Source organism: Gopherus flavomarginatus, chromosome 1, assembly GCF_025201925.1.
Source record: "Gopherus flavomarginatus isolate rGopFla2 chromosome 1, rGopFla2.mat.asm, whole genome shotgun sequence".
In the NCBI taxonomy this organism is placed as follows: Eukaryota; Metazoa; Chordata; order Testudines; family Testudinidae; genus Gopherus; species Gopherus flavomarginatus.
In genome coordinates this window covers 187,682,699-187,703,482 of record NC_066617.1, presented here as the reverse complement: position 1 = coordinate 187,703,482, position 20,784 = coordinate 187,682,699, and the positions used below count along the sequence as shown (strand labels likewise).

Here is a 20,784-nt window from a genome sequence, read left to right as displayed (position 1 = left end):
ATACTATGGTAATAGGTACCATATACGTACCTGAGATAGATATCTGAGTCACCTCTTCTTGGGTAAATAACTTACAAACGACTGTGTAAATACATCCAGGGTATACTGGAAGATCTGTCTCTTTTCTCATTGGCCCAGCAAACCAATGTCTTCCGCTCAGCCCAACAGCATTTCTGTTTATATGTTTGTATAGGCACATCCAAAGCAATACTCAACCTCCTCTGGCCCCAGTTCCACCACTGGGATATGTAGCTGGAACCCTTATTTCAGATTTGGAAACAGACATTCCAGATGATGATGAGGATGATATTGAAGAAGAAGCTATAGAAATCACTAGGCCACTAAGAGGTCTAGAGCATACTCCGGGATCCAGTATGGACAATCTAGACAGCTCTGTGACAGGTAACCGAACACATTTAACAGTGAAACCAACCTGTTTGTAATATTAAAATACATCATAAATCAAATACCTTTTAGGCAAAAATTTATTCCATTCTATTTCTGTGATATTTAAAATATGTTAATATTAAACACTAAAGTTAAAGAAGGATTTGAAAATACTTTTGCTTTGCTGCAAAATGATAAGAAAATTCATGAATTTTAAAAAGCTTTAAAGACATGAAAGAAAACTCAATTATATCCTGTCTTTCATGAAAAGTTCAGTCTGCTGAGGAAGCAAGTCTATTACATAAAAAGGAGGGGGGGAGCTCTTAACTTTGAAACGATATACTGTATTTTGTATATTGGGAGCAGCATAAAAAGTAAATGTTATCTTAAAATGTTTCTAGATATTTGGCTGTGTAAAAGCATGCACTGATGAACACAGGGAGGTAAAAAGACTTTTCAGAATAAGCTTGGCTAGATCAGCACGAAATGTATTAGTAGACTGAAAAAAATGTATATGTAGGTGAAACATATATTTTATACCCACTTCATATTGCTGTGTTTAATAATTGTTCCCTTTCAGTGAAGATATTTAATTATTCTGTCACCTTTTCCTTCAATGTTTCTTATTCCTTGGGTGTCTAGAAAAGTTACAACTGGGATCAACAAAGAGGGGCCTGAAAATGCATGCTAAACTATTCCACTGAATCTGAATTAGTAAAATTGCTGTCAAAGAAAGACAGAAAGGCATGGAGTTTTCTGAGAAAAAGCTGTTTTTACATGAACGTTATGAACCCATTCTGAGGAATCAGTAAACTTTCCTTTAAACTAAAGGTGGACCTTACATAATGTACTGCATCCATGATGATTTAGCTCTACTGATGACTCAAATGTGCGTGGTCTTACATAGCTTATTAAAAATACTGTTTGTCTCTTCAGTCATTGATCTTTATGTGAAAGCACTAATTTCTTGATATACCTGCACAGTACACTTGCTCACTGGGGACATATTAATGTAGCACCACTTAATTTTATCTTTCCTCTCTGTGCCTTACAAGTTCTAAGAATTTTACTCCCTTATCTAAACATTGCAGCTCTGAAAACACATTGCAGTTCCCACTGATGGAGGCAGGACTGTGACAGTGATGAAGCATCACTACCTATAATTTTCCTCTTCTTCCCTTGTTGAATTAAACAGTGTACTGCTCTATCCCACTTTCTGGTTTCCCCCTTACCTTAGGCCAGACTGCTTGCCAAGCTAATTAAGATTTAAAAACTGTAGCTCTAGTGTTGTGATTTGAAATCCAGATCCAAACTGAAAGCTGTAGAGTTATAGTTTAAATTTTTGAATTCAGAAGGCTGACTTATTAGTGCCCGAATATGGTAAGCTACTTTGCCTGAATTTCTAGCATAATCTCCTTCAGGCTATAATTCTGCATATTTTTGCATATCTCACTAATGGCTCTGAAGCCTTTCCATTAGGAATGCAGCAAAGGTTTTACAGTCATAATACAGGACTAAATAAAAAAAATCAGCTTACTACATATTGTCCCTTCAGTGTGTATTAATATGTCAATATGGGTATATCTGTATATCAGAAAATGAGCATTTCACCCATTTACATTTTCAACTGTTATTAGTATCCTACTTTACCTAATGTGAATGAAATAAGGACAGCTGCATTTCTGCTGCAGTTAACATACTTCTGGGTTCATTACAATTGATGCTTTTATGAATAAAAATCAAACCTGCTTTCCTAGATAGAAATACTGCTTAATTATTGGTGTGTTAAAAATCTCAGTCTGTGAAGTTGTATATTGCAGGAAGAAGTTGTGCTTTACCTCGTAACCTATAAATAATACATATGTTTAGTAAAATGACCTACAAAATCTCAGGCATCTAGATAACAAATTGTCTTCTGCCTTCTTCAATGACTGTATGGGGAAATACAATAAAAGCCTTCATTTTCTCTCTTGGATTTGAGTCTCTTAGCAATAGTGTAACTTTCACATGAGGGAGTGCATATTATATTTGTGGGGAATGTTTCAAAGGATAATATTTTGAGATTTTTATGATCCCATTAACCCCCGTAGGCTTGATTTTTCAGCAATAAGCATGATATGTAGAACCCATTGTTTCAAAGGTTTCTCAAATTGCCTGATTTGCTTATCTTTGATATGTTTGGCATTCCTGAGGTCTCCTCATATCCTGCAAACAAAATAACTGATGAGTTAAAATACAAGCTCATTATTTGCATTGGGCTTCAGATATGTTAGAACATTGATTTCCTGGGACTTTTATAATGTTGTTTCATTTCTCTAAAGCTAATGAATATTTTAGAAAATTGAGCAAAAATGTAGTACCTAGTCCTTAAGAACTCAGAAGCCAACATTTATTTTTAAAAAGAGGTGTTTCTGTGAGGTTAATACTTATGGAAAAATATTGGCTCACATCCCGAGATACTGAAGGCCTCAGAACAGAGAGACAACAGAGATAGAAGCAGTGCTCTGAGGTCAGCCTGCCTCAGCACTGACCTAGAGATATCATCTCTAGGAGTGAGAGGGTAGTTTAGTCTTCATAGCAGAGTCAATCCTTGTGCTTGCTGTTGAGGTTGCCAACTAGTTTTATATCCAGCACCCACTAAGGGGGAGATTTTTGTGCTATGCAGACTGGTTCAGTGGAAACAGAACTCCAACTTCTAAATGCATCTGACATGAGGCATGTTTAAGTGATGGAATTTATTGCTGGTGTTTCTCCAGGAAGTCTCCCATTATGGCAGTTAGAAAATAGAAGTTGCTAGAAAAGTCCTAATAACATCCAAGACCATGATTAAGCAGAGCTGTTAGAGATGCCGTCAGATTTTAGTGCATTCTGAGTGGTCTCTCAGTGGTAGTGGATCTTTTTATCTGAAAGTGGAGGAATTACTTTGATTATACCATATAATTTGATAGATGGAAAATCCAATACAATTCCAAAAGTTTGAGGTTGAGGCCCAAAATGGAATGTCACCATCAGGATTTTTTTCCAAAGGCTATTTTATTAAGGTCAGTAGTATCATATGTCAACTGAATTAGGAAATGTTAGATTTAGAAATTATAGTCATTGTCAAAAAGTCTTTATTTCCCAGCCCCTCTTGATTTAGTTAGTGCTGATGGAGGATGCAGACAGAGATTTTCCTCTGTGCGTGAGAAACCAAATGCTGACATGTATTAAAAAAAAAGAGAGGGAGGGAAAGAGGAAAAGAGGAGTTCACAGTAAATACATCTTAATCGTCTCTAGGTATTATAAAGGAAGCCCAAGCTGGGAAAATTCTATTTAACCTTTTGTGTGATGATTTTATAAATCTAAAAGCTGAAGCGTTAACTTTTTTCCAGCAAAATTCTGAGTAAGAGTAAATGGAAAGAAGGACTTATTTTAACACTATGATGTGTTTTTTTCCCATATCATCCATAGTTTATTAGACGATTAAGTTGCTGGTTCTCATAAAAATACTGAGTTGATATAGAACTCCTGCTTTCTTAACTTTCAGTTAATTGATCATTTATGTCTCCTTTTCTTTTAACAGGTTCATTGAAATATTGGTAATGGGACATTTGGGGGACAGGGTTGCATTGGTTTAATGTAATGTTAGTATTTATGATTCAATTTTGTACCATAATTTTGACCAGAATTCTTGTTGTTCTGCTTTAATAGTACATAAGGACTTAATTGTCTAAGATTACTGTATGGATTTGATCCACTTCTCATTGAAGTCAATTGAAAAACTTTTAGGCCTTGACCAACCCCCTTAAAATTTCATAGCCTTGCCACCAGCAGTGTAGAAACAGTGAGCACTGTAGATGCAACCCTGTTAACTCCAGGGTTTATTGTAGTTTAATCAAACCTATAGTTTGCTCAAGTGAAACAGGATACATCCATCAATGGCTATTAGCCAAGACCCATGCTCTGGGTGTCCTGTGGCCTTTGACTGCCAGATCCTGGGACTGGATGACAGGGGATGGATCACTTGATGACTGCCCTGTTCTCTGCATTTCCTTTGAAGCATCTGGCACTGGCCATTGTCAGAGACAGGATACTGGGCTAGATGCAGGGGCGGCTCCAGGCACCAGCACGCCAAGCGTGTGCTTGAGGCGGCAAGCCACTGGAGGTGCTCTGCCGGTCGCCGTGAGGGCTGCAGGCAGGCTGCCTTCAGCAGCTTGCCTGCGGAGGGTCCGCTGGTCCCTCAGCTTCGGCGGACCTCCCGCAGGCAAGCCGCTGAAGGCAGCCTGCCTGCCGTGCTTTGGGCGGCAAAATGCCTAGAGCTGTCCCTGGCTAGATGGACCATTGGTCTGCCCCATTCTTATGTTCTTATGACTGAAAATAGTACACAGTTATTCCTGCACATGGGTAACAAAATTGAAATAATCTAAAATTCTAATAAAGATGTCAGCAAAAAGTATAGCACAGAGAAAATAACAGCCTTCTTTTGCATATTTTCAATCTAATAATAAAAAAAAATCCACTTTGCTTGTTAGCTACGTGGTAAAAGCTGTTTATTCAGTATGTCTGAGCACAAATGTCATAACTCTGGAAAATTATATAACATCAGTTACTTAACCAATATTTTACCAAGGCAGAGGTCAATATTTGTATTTATTTGCTCAGGGATACATATTGCTAAAGATTTTATTTTACAGGCAGTTAGGCAGATTGCATTTAATAGGAAGAATATGGTTCATGGATTAAATATGTGCTTAGAAAATAGGGAACTGCTAGTTTTTGTATCTCATAAAAATGGTAATACAACAATTAGCAGGGTCATACTATAAAGCACAGGCTTTATCCTAGCTTAATGGATCTGGGGATACGCATTCATCAGCAAGGATGGATTTAGCATAAAATGACATGTAAATGAATTGATGACTGATCATAAATTAATTTTAGTGCTGAAGATGTAGTAGAGACACAGCAAGATGCCACTTTATCATAGTATTTTACTGCTCGGCAACATTTGAGCAACTACTTAATGTTCTACGTGCATTTCTTCTCTAACAGCTTGAATAAATTAGAAAAAATGTTGGGCCTTTCAGCAATATGGAAACCAAAACATCTAGAAAGATTGAAAATAAAAATACAAATAAATTTGGCTAAGTGGCATAAATTCATTTTTCATTAAATGTTTATAGATGTCTTGATTATGTGTGGACCTATAAAGTGTCAAACTTGTATGAATGGCTTGTATTCTTTTATTAAAGATTCCCTGGCCAGAAGAGACAATTTTAAGAACATACAAATTTCATGTCATACTTATAAGTTCCAATATTTGGTACGGGGGAAAATCACTGTTGTATAATATACAGGATATGTCAAGGTCTTATTTTCAGAGTGGGTTTATAGATTAGAGAGAGAGAGAGAGAGAGAGGGAGAGAGCACTTTTTTATTCAATATTCAGGACTTTGCATGATTTTCTGTTACCCAGCATAGCCATAGCCTCACACTGTTGCATGATACCCCACTAAAATCAATGATCATGCTTTGTATTAATAAATAAATATAAAAGGCCAGATGTGCTCCTAGGAGTGTAAAGGGCTGCTCCTGCACAATGTAGGCAATGAGAGTTTTGCCATTCACTTCAGGGGAGCAGGATCAGGCTCAGAGAATTAGATCCTGCAAAAGCACTGGACACTCTGGCCCTGATCAAGCAAAGTACTTAAACATAAGATTAACTTGAAGCATGTGGATAATCCCCATGTTTAAAGATAAGCATGTGCTTAAGATGCTCATTTGTGGAAGCACTTAAGCCCATACTTGAGTTCTGTTGGCTTCAATGCTTAAACTTAAGCATGTGCTTATAAGTGCTTTAATGAATAGGAATTCTTTGCTATATCAGTGCATAAAGCCAGTTTTTAAAGGTATTTAGGCACCAAAATATGTAGATCGGTGCGTAACCGAATTTTCAAAAGGGCCAATGGGAATTCGGCACCTGGGCCCTTTGGAAAATCCCAATAGGCACCTATCTGCATCTTTAGGCACTTAAATGCCTTTGTAAAGCTAGGTCTAAGTGCTTTGCCACATTGGGGCCAGAGTGCTCAGCACGTTGAAGGTTCAAGCCTTAAATCGGTACACCTGGACTAGTACTAGTCAATAGCTAAGAGCTTGTTTTGAAGGCATCTGGACCAACGGGCAGCTTCTTATGAGAAGAGAGGTTGATTGTGTTTCACAGGCAGGATAGACTTAAAAAAAGTACAGAGATGTACTGAAAGATTCAGTTTGCACAAAGAAGTAGCTTTTTCATTGCCTGTAAAATGTCAGGAAATAATAAAATCAGTAGCAAGCAATCTACTAGCAATTCTATCCCCCTAACCTTTCTGTAAGAGCAAAGCAACTTGTGTGCCATAGCATCCAAAAATGTTTTATGGAGCAAGAAAACAGAGTTCAACTTTTTAGATAGTTGATTTTGTTTTGCATAATGCATTTACTGCTGCTGTGTGCCAGAGTAAAATTTACAGTTGCCAGAAAACATAAAAACTCCAATGTAATCTTCGACAACACAGAGTAAGCTGCTGCATGTAAAGGAGGTAAACCTACTAAAAGCCCATTTGGAAAATGCATAGTTGATCTAAGAGGGACACAAGTACCTTTTATTCTACCTTTATTCAGATAACAATTGTTTATCTGGTTTGGAGAACAGTGCCAGTGGGCACCATTAGAAAGCAGTCATCTTTTACTAAGTATGTTAGATTAACCCAGCTGAATTATGGCCTAGGGGTGTTTGTACAACAAAACAAGATTCAGTCTTTAGTTGTGAGGGTCCACATGTTTTTAAGATAAACAAAGGAACATTTTTATTTCTACAGATTGTGATGAAAAAAAAATTGTTTAAGCAGTTGGCCAGAGTAGCTCAGGAGACTGGTAGTAATGTCTGGATATTTTCACCCATAGTTCCCAGTTCAATTATATCCCAAGTCAGTGGATACCAAAAACTCCCTACAATTTATAGCAGTTCATTGATCTATGTGAAATGAGCTGCAAATCTCAGTTCAGCTACCAAAGTACAGGAAGCCATAATACCAAAAATATCATCAGTAGCCGGCAACCAGGTTGACAGATTCAGCAAATAAAGATCAAATCAGCAAGAGGATTGAGCTACCCTTTCACTTCTAGAGATGGTCCTTCCACAACACAGTTGAAGTAAGACAGACAAAGGGAAAGAGATGTGTGCATGTGTGTGTTTGGGAGCACACTGCTGCTCACCATGCTACAACTTGTTCTGTACTTAAAAGTGGGACTTCAGTCTCCCGGGCTTTCCAACACTTTCAGAAAGAATACAAGTAAAAAATACGTACTCTTGTAATAATAGTTTGGCAATAATTAAAGTCTAGGTACTGCTAAGTAAAACTGATCTGTGTGCGTGTGTAGTTTGTGTATGCATATATAGTACATACTGTATAACAACTGCTTCAGAAAATTACATGAATGGTATTCAGGTAGATGGACTGCAAATGGAAAGTATATTTTAATTTTCTTCCTTAAAACATACTTAGACTTATTCCTTTTGTTCTATTTACATTGTTAAAATTGTAGGCCCAGTTCAGCAAGGTAACTAAGCAGATGCTGAACTTTAAGGTCATAGGAAGCAATTTTGAAACTGTCTTCACCTATAACATCTCATTTTCTTTTGTCCTTTTCATTGTTTTTATATCTGTTTATACCATTGTTTTTCATATTTCATATCAATAACTATTGCCAAGCTACTGCTCTCCTTTCTGTATGATGTTCTGTGATCCCTTGATTGTTGTTTAAGAAAGGGTCCTCTTTGAGGAAGTTCGGTTTCAGCCTTCCCTTGCTGTTATCTTAGATTCCTTACATCTGTCTGTGTCAAGTGGAGTCTATTTGGAAAGTAATAATTTTGTGTGTGCTCTTGGCAAGCAGAATCAAACTCTGTCACTTTCTGTTGTGCTTAACACACTTTCTGCCTGTCAGACCTCCATAGACCTCTTCAGTTTCTGTTCGTGTATCTTTGGAGTGCATGAACTTGTGTTATTACAGCCTGCCACTTTGCTGATGTTAAAAGATTTGGTCACTGCAGCACTGCAAAGCAATCCATTGTTTTCAAAAAGTTAGTGGCACACAAAATTCTCCCTCTTCCTCTTTTTTTGTAGTACAGTGTATGTCTTAGCTTTCAACCTTCCCAGACTACTGTGCCCTTTCAGGAGTCTGATTTGTCTTGCGTACCCCCAAGTTACACCTCAGTTAAAATCTACTTGCTTACAAAATCAGACCTAACAATACAAAAGTGTCACAGCACACTATTACTGAAAAATTGCTGACTTTCTCATTTTTACCATATAATTATAAAATAAATCAATTGGAATATAAATATTGTACTTACACTTCAGTGGATCACTTCTCGGCTCCTTAGAGCTCAGATCAAGAGTAGTAATAGAGCAGTATAAACATGTCATTGTCTGTATGAAATTTTAGTTTGTACTGACTTCACTAATGATTTTTATGTAGCCTATTGTAAAACCAGGCAAATATCTAGATGAGTTGATGTACCCTTGGAAGACCTCCGTGTACCCCCAAGAGTATGCATACCCCTGGTTCAAAACCACTGGTGTATGTAATTGATTTAATTCCTGATTTCAGTTATATTTTTCCTTTACTTTTGCCAGATAGCTTTTAATAAACTACAATACTACAAATATCTATCCTATCAACTTGGGCCTAAGAAGCAATCCATAATTTAAAGGTTTTGTTTTAGACATTAGGCTTTAAATAACTCCCTTGTACATGTAACAAAAAAGAGAGTTTGCAGGTCAGGTATTAAAATTACACTACAACATTTGTACATCATCAGTAAGTATATAGTAAATCTAAGGGATGATTTATCCCTCCACATGTATCCATGCATATCTTGAAAAAATCAGCATTTCTGCTGCTGCACATGTGCTCACTTGCTTATTTTGTAATGTATGTAGTGATTTAGGCCACAGTGTGATTTTGAATATCTCAGTTTTTGGAAATCTGAGACATGTTGGGACCAGGGCCAGTGCAACCATTTAGGCGACCTAGGCGGTCGCCTAGAGCACTGGGATTTGGGGGGCGCCATTTTCTTTGGCAGCGACCACGGCGGCCGGATCTTTGGCCACCCCAGTCGCCGCCAGCATTTAGGCAGAGGGAGCTGGGGCAGAGGAGTGCGGGGAGGACCGCTTGCAGCAAGTAAAGGGGGGGCAGCATGCAGGGGAACTCCCTGCCCCAGTTCACCCCTGCCCTGCCTTCTCCCTGAGCACGTCGTGGCTGCTTCACTTCTCTTGCCTCCCAGACTTGCGGCGCCAATCAGCTTAGGCACCACAAGCCTGGGAGGCAGGAAAAGTGAAGCAGCGACGGCGTGCTCGGAGTGCTTATGCTTGTGCGCAGAGCAGGGGTGAGCTGGGGCGGGGGGGTGCCTCAGGGCAGAGGGTAGGGGGTGGTGAACTGCCGCAAGGGAGGAGCCTTAGGGTGGAGGGGAGGAGCTGCCACAGGGGGAGGGGGCACCTCAGGGTGGGCGGGCATGGAGGAGGGCGCAAGGTGGAAGTTTCACCTAGGGCGCAAAACATCCTTGCACTGGCCCTGGTTGGGACTGTTTTTCAAAAGTACACACCACTTATAACCCCAGTTGAAGTCAATGGGTACTATGGGTGTCCAGCAACTTTAAAAATCCAAAACTCAGTGTTAACTTTTGAAAATGTAGTACATACTATACGTACATTGAAAGAATAGGAGTAATTGTGGCACCTTAGAGACTAACAAATTTATTGTAGCATAACCTTTCGTGGGCTACAGCTCACTTCATTGGATGCATATAGTGGAAAATACAGAAGAAGATATCTATCTATATCTATATCTATATATATCTATATCTATATATACACACACACACACACAGGGAACATGAAACAATGGGTGTTACCATACACATTATAGGGGGAGTGATCAGTTAAGGTGAGCTGTTGTCAACAGGAGAGAAAAATAACTGTTTGTAGTGGTAATTAAAATGGCCCATTTCCAGCACTTGACAAGGAGATATAAGGAACTAGGGGAGGAGGGGAAGATAAGCATGGGGAAATAGTTTTACTTTGTGTAATGGCCCCTGTGTATATATATATATATTCCTTCTGTATTTTCCACAAAAGCCCACAAAAGCTTATGTTACAATAAATTTGTTAGTATCTAAGGTGCCACAAGTACTCCTGTTCTTTTTGCGGATAAAGACTAACACGGCTACTACTCTGAAACCTGTATACTGTACATTGTGTATCAAAACCATGCTTCAGATACTAAAAAGTACAGATAACTGGGGAGCCAAAAGGATGTATCCTTCCATCAGTATTAAGTATTATACTTACGTTCGTTCTCTTTCTCTCTCTCAAGCGATTTGATCCGTTCTATTTCTGAATATGTTTTTGTAACTGTAGTTGCACTTTTTTCTTACAATAGTGGTAACCCATGAGCAGGGCAGGAAGGCAGCATTTGAATGTGTAAGTGATTCAATATTAAATTCAGAATTTAGTCACATATTTCCTGCAAATCTATTCCCAACAAAACTTTAAGACTGAAACTCTTTGAATTTGCTCAAGGAATAACAATGAACTACAATATGTACTTGTTACTCTCTAGTTTTGACTTAAAGATCACATAACGATTTTAAGGCCTCAGTTAAAAAAAGCATTTACATAGTTCCTTAACTCCATCTCTGTTTGGAACAGTATGTAAGCATGCATTCAATGTTCAATTTAAAGAAGTTCAGTGAGGCTTATGCACGTTTGTGGTCTCCTAAATTAAGGCCTTACATTGTATATGTCAGGCTATGCACTACTTGACAACATGTGGAGTCAGATCATGTGGCAATAGAATTCCTTTACATTGCTGTAAATTTGCAGTAAACACATAGACTTTGGTGGAGTTGACACAGAATTTTCATAAGTATAGATGATATCAGAATTTGGCCCATTTTGTACATATGGTCAAATGATCAAGGGACAACCTATGAATGTAATTCCATCTATTCCTGAAAGATTCCTTGTACACAGATAATGCTTTGATGCCAGACTCTCCCAGATAAACTTTTGTTTTCTTGATGAGAGAAAATAAACATGATGGGCCTTTGAGCCTTAGATAAACAGATAAGATATTAAATGTATACAACTCACTAGACCCCTACATTTGTTTTTAGGTTCAATGGTAAATGGATGGGGTTCTGCGTCTGATGAGGACCGTAACTTTTCTAGTCATAGATCTAGTGTAGGTAGCTCCTCAGATGACTCGATCTTTACCAGCGGCAGTTTTGCACAAGCACTGGTTGCAGCAGCAGATAAAGCTGGGTTTAGGCTGGATGGAACCAGCCTGACAAGAACAGGTTTGTAGACTCAAAGTTGATGCTTTCTGCATGGTCTCTTCCTTTTCTTTCTCTTCTTCTTTTCAGTGAGCTCATGTCTCACTCAGAATTTATTTAACCTGCATGGAGTAAGGAGGTTGTACAGTTTTTTTCTGCATAGCTTTAATCAAAACCTTCCACTGTGTTTTAATTTTAGTACTCTGAAGCAATGAATAGCACAAGCTTTTAATCACCAGCTTCAATCTGCTATTTCCCTTTACTCTGACTCCACTATGGATTTACTGACATGTGCTCCCTTTTATATTGCAGCAAAGAGACTACTAATTTTGCCATGCAATTTTTGATGATTTATTTTTTGCAAAATCTTCTCACAATCAATAATATTTCTAGTGATGAAGAGCACACTTAGTCATTACCTCCATTACTGCTGTTCTAGTGCATCTCTTTTGCACAATGTGTTTTCTGGGAAGGCTCTCTAAGCATGGGATGAGCTGGTGTAAGTTTATCACTAACAGCCTTATTAATCAGTTGCTTTAATGGCACTTATTGGAATAACTTATTATATTTGGATTTCAGGATATTAATTAAAAATATATCAACTGCATCTACAAGTTAAATGTAAGAGTGGCAAAAAGAGTATTGCTTTTGAAAACAACACACTCCTTCTGAAGCAAATGAAGAGTAAATATAATTTACTTGATGTAATTTATAATTCACAAGCCTCTTATGTGTCATGTTTCATATGTTCATTTCTAGCAAAAAAAAAGAAATAAGTAAAATGTAATAAAAATGTTCTGGACACAGCGAGAATTGATTTGTGTATCCTAACTTTTATCAAAACTGCAAAACAACCTTTGCTGTTTAATTAAATTGACAAAAACTAACAGCACAATTTTAATTAGGGAATTTTTTTTTTGTTACACACTCATTTCACATTTCTGCCTGCAGGTACCACTCTGTTCCCATAACTTTGGAACTTCTAGTACTATTCTCATAAAAATTTTGCCCTTTAGTACATTATTTGCATTTAGGAAAGTTGCTCATAAACATAGAGGCTGATCCTGCAGTCTTTATGCATGCAAAATTACCTCAGTGACTAGATGGCAAATGCTATACCTTAAAATGGCGAAAAGATTTTTGGCACTCACCCAAGCCACTCACAAAGACAGAAGGTAAAAAATCCTGGCTCCATTGGCATCAATGAGAGTTTTGCCGTTGACATCAGTGGAGCTGGGATTTCACCCCGACTCTTTAGTTAAATTCATCAATCTTTAAAACAGTTATTTCATTTTTAAAAACAGACAAAGCTCTCCAGTTGCTCCCCTGCAGTAGTGAAACATTGATTTGTTCAGTCTGTCTTTTCATAGGGAAATAAATAGACTGCCTGCCTTTAGACGTGCCAAAATATGCGGAGAATTTGGCCAAAATATCATTTAACACTGATTATTTTGCTTAAAGAGACTCTTTGAAAAGCCTTGTGTGAGAGCACCAAAACTTTTGCTCCCTTTCTAGTTTTTGCACACTCTCATTGGGACTTATTCAAAGTCCATTGAAGTCTATGTTGATTTAATGTTGTGTGGATCAGGCTCATTAAGAGATACAGGCCCTCTTTCCCTCCACACACACAAACTTTAAAATGTATTATTTTGTAGCCTATCCGTGCAAGAAAGGTGAATCTTTCTGGTCAAGTATTGGGAGTGTCCAGCTTGAAAAACACCCAATTATTTGATGATGTTGTTATGATTTATCAAGTGATTGATGTGCGTTTTAAAAATTGCATGCTAACATATTACCTATTTGGTGAACCATTACAGTTTACAACATACCAAAGTATCCCTTATCATCATAGGACCATTATGGCAACAGATTTTTGTTCTCCTATATGGGTCTGATGCAGCAAGCAAAAACACTTCCTGGGACTTAATATAGTTTAATGACTATATGATACTTTTAGTGATACCTCCTGGGCCATGGTCTATCAAACAATATATGTATGCGTTTTTTAAAATGCATATTACCTGATGCATCATAATGACTCTTCACAGGGCATTTCTCTAGCTAAGACGAGGCAATATTCTTTATGACTGTCATTCAGGGGTGTTATCTCAAGGCCTGATTCTCCACTACCTTATACCCAGTGTAGTCATTAACACCTATAGCCAAGTGGGTGTAAAACACAATCACTGGTGCGATTGGCGCGTTCTGATTTGGTATCATCTTACACTCGCTTTTCATGGGTGCCTGTGACTATGCAGGGGACAAGGCATTGGTGAATTAAGACCAAAGTATCTCTCCTTCATGACACACTCATTCAGGTTTCCAGGTGCTGTTGTGCTAATTGTCATATAGCTCAATGATTTGGAGTATTTTTTTCTTCTCATTTTTTTAACACCCTAGAATGGGATGATTGTATCACTAATACAGACAGTCTGGCACAATTGAGCAGATTTTACTAAAGAGACAAGAATAACAGATATGCTACAGGTCAGATCTGAGGTACAATGAAAGAATTGTGCTGGGAAGCTTGCACATCACCTGCCTGCCCTGTGTACGACTTAAGTCAGTGCTATTGTTAGCCCCTCTCTTTCATAGGTACTTAAGTCAATCACAAGCATGTCATATATTTTTTCCAAAGCCTGCATGCTGAATTAAGGGTTAGACTTATACCCATGAAAGCAAGAGAATTCACTTAAAGATTAAATTTCATCCTAGATTCAGGGCTTGCCTACAAGGTGCTTTAGTCTGCACCAAATTTTAGTCCTCACTAGCATCTCATGCACTGACTAAACAGTGTCGACTGTACTGGTGTGCACTAAAAGTTCCCAAGTGCTCATTAATGTAGTCCCATTTCAAACAGTGCTACATTAACATGCACTAGGAAACTTTTACTTTAATCTCCTCTGGTGCAGATTAAAGTTCCATGGAGGAGGTTATTTTTACACTCCACGGTATCTACGTGCTGGCGGGGTTTATTTTTACAAAACATCTGTGCTACAATATGGAGCGAGTTAATGATGGGATTTCAGACTCATCTCTGAATTTCTTTTCCTTACAATTTTTAAATCAAATCCTCACTATTTTGGCATGTATTTGTTTCTGGTTTAATCTATAACTAGAAAAAATAAGAAATCAAATGCTGAAAAAGCAATTCTTGCATGTACAAATTACTAAAAATCAATCTGTGGGAGATTGTGGGAGAGATCTTGATTCCTTTTCACCATTCCGGCAATGCAAAGGGCTGTAGCACTTTACCAATTGGCAGATAAAGATTCGTTTGTCATGGAGGAAACCCCAGATGACAGAAAGCCAACATAGCTATCTCTAACCCTAAAAGACCCCGCCAGAGTAGGGTATGTGCTAGGGCAATGCTAAAAGGAGGTGTATTTAGAACTCCACTGTAGTCCAGTAGAGTTCCTGCAAGCATACTGGCTCTTTGAGGGATATTAACAGCCAGTTTAGGTTAGAGCAGCCCACAGTCATCTCTAAGTTCTTCACCAGACACTAAAACCACTCCCAAGCAGCCTGGGAGCACAAAGATGTCATACAGCCATCTCATCTCTCTTATCAAGTCCTGTGCAGTTTGGCCAGACCTAAGCACTGGTCCTTCTGGGTTTAAAAGAAAAACAAGATGTTTGGTTACCTTAACATATTCAACTCTGGATACAATTAAAGAAAATTAGAATAACCACCAATTCAAAACAAAGGACAATGTTAAAATTCCTAAGTTACTTGTTACAGATGTCAAACAAGTGAAACAAGAATAAAACATTCTGTAAAGATTCCAAAGGGATCATCCAATCTTAATAGAAAATAAGCCAATGTATTCAAAAGACTTTGGAGAATTTGATTGAATATATATATACATGTAAAAAAGAAATGAATAAAGCAACTGAATTGTCATCAAACAACCCCTGCTGTGATACTCTTGAATGCCCCATTAGAATAGAGTCAAGCAGAGGAGGGGTGTTTTTTTAGAGGAAGTGTTTTCAGTGTAAACAGATCTCTGAGTAATCAATTCAGTTAACCAACATGTGTCCAGAATAAGTTTTTATATACACGTGCATACTCACAAAATAATAAAATAATGGGGAAATCTTTACAAAAATAAATGTTGGGCTCTTTGTTTGGGTCCGTAGATCTATAGGCACGAGTTAGTATATATTTTGTAAAATCAGCCACATTAGTGTCATTGGCATTACACCACATATACAGTGCATTGGAGTCACGAAGCTAAGAATCTGTATATGTTTGCTATACACAGAGAAAGATGATATAGGGTGAATAAATGTTATATAATTGCAAAACTATTTTATCCCCCTGCAAGTGTAAGAAATTATTCTGAATACATCTGTTTAGTATAAAAAGTAGACATGAGTTAAACAACATATAATAGTTTTAACATAATGGTTTTGGAATAGTTTTAGTTAAATATAATGCTGAGTTTCCCACTTGGCTTATTGTGGAGTATTTTAAAATGATTGTCATCAGCAGATATTTCAGCAGGGCACTTACTTTATCTTTATCATCATTAATATTATTAGTATTACCAGAGAGCCTAGGAACTCTAGTCATAGACAAGGACCCCACTGTACAAACACAGAACAAAAAGATGGTCCCCACCCCAAAGGGTTGACAATTTTCATGTGAGCGCTGAAAGGACAGATATGCAGTACTTCAGATCAGACACATGACAGCACAGCTTACTTCACTGCAATAACTTTTTCCATTTTGGTTTCCTTTTTCTCCCTGTAGGCAAAGCGTACCCTTCCTCTCAGCGACCTCGGCCAAGCAGCCCATTTTCAACTGACAGTAACACCAGTGCAGCCCTGAATCAGAGTCAGAGGCCTAGGCCTACTAAAAAACACAAGGGGGGTAGATTGGACCAACCTCCATTGCCTCACCGCAGGGAGGGAATGACAGACGGTAAGTTCTTTGGTTTGAAGTCAGCTCCGTAGTAGTACTGATATGTTGCATTCTTGCAGGACTGAAAAAAATGTAGAGTGTTCCCTTAAAGTGTGTGTGCTCCAATGAGCTATTTGTTCCATGATGTAAGATCTCTAAGTTGTCAAGTGAATAATGTTGAAATGAGAGCTGTGCAAAACTTGGTTGATTCATCATTGAGCAGGACTTCAAGCAAACCTTTCTTTGGTTCGTCTATGGATGGGTTAACTCCTCTCAGGTTTCCAGAAATGTCATTGCAAGTCACATCTAAAACGACTGAATTTCATCTGCTTTCACTCCAAAACCACTTTAGCCAATGTATGGAGGTAACAATATTCAAATGAATTTCCCAAGAACAAATTCAAAGTGTGCCGTGCTGTGTTCTACTTTGCTCATGCTCTTTGTGCCACCCATACAAAAGGTCCATATTAACCCATGCCATGCTTTCCTTGCCCACCTATCCCACTGGTTGGTAATGCTATCCCATTCCTGAATTCCACTCACCTCCACACCCTAGTGGCTCTGTCTTTCTCTTCAATTCTCTGACAGCTCTGTTTCTCTCTAATCCCCTCTTCCAACCTGCAAATCACTGGTGGATCTGTTCATTCTAATCAATTGAACAACCACCTCTCCTGTTATTCCTACCTCACTTACACTTCTGATTAGCAAAAGAAGCAACCACCATCTGCTACTCCTGTGTGTGGCTGTCTTACATTTTGCAGCTCTCATAGCTGGCTACTGTAAATGCTGAAGGATTTGGAGAGGACAGCAGGCAAACAATCAGCTTTAAAAGAGCCATCAGCCATTTTCACCACTCCTGTAATGAGGGTGGGGATGTGGATGCTCTCCTCATTATTCTGATCAACGCTTCAGTCCCCCATGATGCTTTGCAGCTGCCCTATCTTCCAAACAGGCAAATCAGAGACAGAAAGAAGGGCAACCCCGAGGCGGCATTTTTCCCTACTTCAGTAGGTACCATAGGATCAGCTGAACTTTGTGGTCCCTCAAACAATGCTTGGGTGGGATTTATGCCTGTGAGTCTGTGTTCACTCAGAAATGAGTCTCTTGTTCTTTCTAATGGTTAGTGAGCCTTGACAAATTTCAGCAAATGCAGAAGTCAGGTGTTGTGTGGTGTCAGGTTCTGTTATGAATATTTCTCGGTGCTCTAAATCCATTAGTAAACTCTTCCATTACTTATTTATTTAATAAACTTATAAATTGCAGAGCACTGCAAGCTACATATTTTAACTACACTATACCCTCCTGGCAGATTTTAAATTTACATCTTTAGTGAAACATAATGCTTGACAAAGCCATAGAAGAAGAATCAGAGGGGACGTACATCTAGTGGCTAAAGCAGTGGAGTTGGAGTTGGCGCTTCAGTTACTTCCTCATTTTTGCCACCGACTTGCCCAGTCTTTGCCTCTGCTCACCTTTGCCTATGCCACTGTAAGGAGGATACTCACACTCTGATTGCAAAGAACAGCTCATAGGCTGCAGCTTTATAAAAATCACTCCTGGGAAAACAATGAATGGCCAGATCTTGCAGAAAGGGGTGCCTGCAGCCTACCTTCCAACCATATGCTGTGCCTTCATCCAGTTGATGACAGCCCAAGAGACTTGGCCATGAAAGGCAACCAGCACTCTACACTCATAAAGAGGGTTAGACTAAGCCCAAGCCAACTCTCCATTAATCTCTGCTTGGGGTTTGTGCTAAAGAATCTGAATCCCAGTCCCTCAATTAGGCAATCAGAAGACAAGGCCTTCACCTCCACCACCCACCATTTCAGTTATAAATTGGCTTGCAAATTTATGATCCAGCTATTAGATATTGCTAGTGGTGGTTGGCTGGCATCCCACCAAACCAATCAGTTGCTGGATATCCAAGATAAATATGTAGTACCTGACATCAGAAAGATGAATCCCATTGGGATGGAACAACTAAGATACTAGGCAATACCATCATGTACCAGGATCTCCCCTCTGAAATCCCCTCATTTCTTGGTTTACAATTTTCTTGGAGCTATTGATCTTAGGAAACGAGTTGACTCCCCTCCGTGTGTGCTGTGGAGATGAATCTAACCATACTAGCCTGGCCATAGGGAAGTGGGATTGTAAATCCAACCAGTCTCTCTTATCCTTTGCTGGTAGCCCAAATCCCAACCTGTTAACTGATTACTATGAGGTGATTTTATATTATGTGGGGTGCTGCCACCACCACTGATTTAGACAAGAGCAGAGTGTGTGGGCGGGAGAGATTAGCCTGCTGTGAAATGGGAACGGGCTCATTATGGCTCCAGATGCAGTGAGACCTTTATATAGGCTCAGGGGAGACAGTAGAGTTGTCCAGTGAGCTTAACTAAGGCTAAAGGTAGGGGGAAGGGATAATTAATGCCACAGACACAGGAAAAGAAGGGAGGCAAAAGGGTTACCACTAAATGCAAAACTTCTTTTAGAAAAGGGAGGAAAAGGTGTTTCTTTCCCAGCCAATCCTGAGATAGAGAGCAAGCAATTAGCCAGCTCAACACTAAATCAGGCCATGACTGGCTAGCAGGGCCATCAGTGCTTACAGTCCTCCCCTGCTAGCCTTTGTACAACATGGGCTCCACAACCCTCAACTCAGGGTGGGACCAATATGGATTCTCTAAGACAGACCTGCCCTACTTCCAAAAATGTATGAGACTGCCTTCAAAAATAACTTATTTAATTTGCTGATGTCATCCAAGGATTTCAAAGTTCTTTACAAACATCAATATTCACACCACTGCTGTGCAGTAGGCAACAATATCCATTTTACAGATGGAATTGCAGGAAAGGTGAGGATGAGTGATTTGTCCAAGATCACAGAGGAAATCTGCTGCAGGTCCAGGAGTTGTGTCCAGATCTCCTGATTCCCAAGCTGTACCTTAACAACAAGGCTTTCTTCCTCTCCAGTGTTTGATTAATGAAAGTTTGTTAAATGCATTGGGATAGTCAGATGAAAGGCATTGTATAAAGTAAAATACTGAAACAATTTTTGAATTTAATTAAGTTCTTTTTCTGTGCTACTGTCTGTTGCAGATTTAAAACTTACACATTTGTTGATCCCTGTTATTTTTATTCTGTTCATGTGAAATTGTAATAGTTCTATGTTGGAGAATCAGATTCCATATTACATACTGCCTGTACTGAATTCCATGGACGTTCAAATAGAGGTTGTAAGTTACAACTTCAATAATCTGAATTTCAAATTGCATAAGCAGATGCCAGTGTCGTGGTTCTGTAAGGTAACTGGTTATGATTGCAGTAAAATCAATTATAAGGAATGCCATTTTGGAAGCCAACACTATAAAGCAATTTTAACATTGGCAGGCTCCCATACCCCTCCCATCATCCACCTACAATAACTCAAACACAGTTGTTGGCATAGAAGGTCACATTTATATTCATAACTAAAAAAAAATCAAATACATTAGCACTGAACATAAAGTATACACCAAGCCCACTGACAGATTATTATAATATTGTGCTAGCCAGAAGAAGAGGTCTCAGTCTGGGGGTTGGCACCTCATTCAAGAACAAAGGTGCAGTGCTGCTACCAGATATAACTCTCCTATCCCATATATTGACCTGTTGTCCCAAATAACCAGCATTTTCTCATTTAACTATGCAAGACAGAAGTGCTGACTGGGAAGATGTCTCATCAACTTTGGAGACAACACTGCCCCACACATAGGAAATGCAAGTATCTCCTCTACTATCAAGGACATGGAAAATGAGAAATCTTACCCCGTATAAAACTGAAACATCGCCATCCTTTTAAAATAAATCTGTTGACCAAGACCTCCTCATCAATATGTGAAAATTGTTTCAGTCCCTTTATAGCTACAACTCTGAAACTCCACTGCAGGTTCCAAAAGCAGAGGAATACTCCTTCATATTATCCACTACTCCTGGTCAAGTTCCAATTAAAAGATTTCAAATGCTGTAATTTCTGAAGGGTAAAAAACAAAAGGATAGAGCTTCAACTGGTATAAACAAGCATAACTCCACTGAAGTCAACTGAGCTACACAATCTGAGGATCTCTCTCCCAACATATCTGTAAAATGTTCCCAATACAATT

General features: G+C 38.7%; 2 protein-coding genes across 23 annotated transcripts in view; one reads left to right on the top strand and one right to left on the bottom strand.

Annotated features, from left to right (window-relative positions):
- LOC127054628 (uncharacterized) overlaps nucleotides 1-20,784 on the bottom strand; it is a 600,194-nt gene that overhangs the window by 336,618 nt on the left and 242,792 nt on the right. The gene's annotated exons all lie outside the window — the stretch shown is intronic.
- Nucleotides 1-20,784, top strand: part of ROBO2 (roundabout guidance receptor 2) — a 1,593,247-nt gene that overhangs the window by 1,562,132 nt on the left and 10,331 nt on the right. For 10 of the 22 annotated variants that reach the window (XM_050956226.1, XM_050956216.1, XM_050956330.1 and 7 more), the window contains 3 exons: nucleotides 194-402; nucleotides 11,579-11,761; nucleotides 16,493-16,663. In XM_050956226.1, the coding sequence (XP_050812183.1) occupies nucleotides 194-402; nucleotides 11,579-11,761; nucleotides 16,493-16,663 (563 nt within the window). The remainder of the gene's footprint in view (nucleotides 1-193; nucleotides 403-11,578; nucleotides 11,762-16,492; nucleotides 16,664-20,784) is intronic. The other 12 variants (XM_050956366.1, XM_050956340.1, XM_050956375.1 and 9 more) reach the window with 2 other exon arrangements.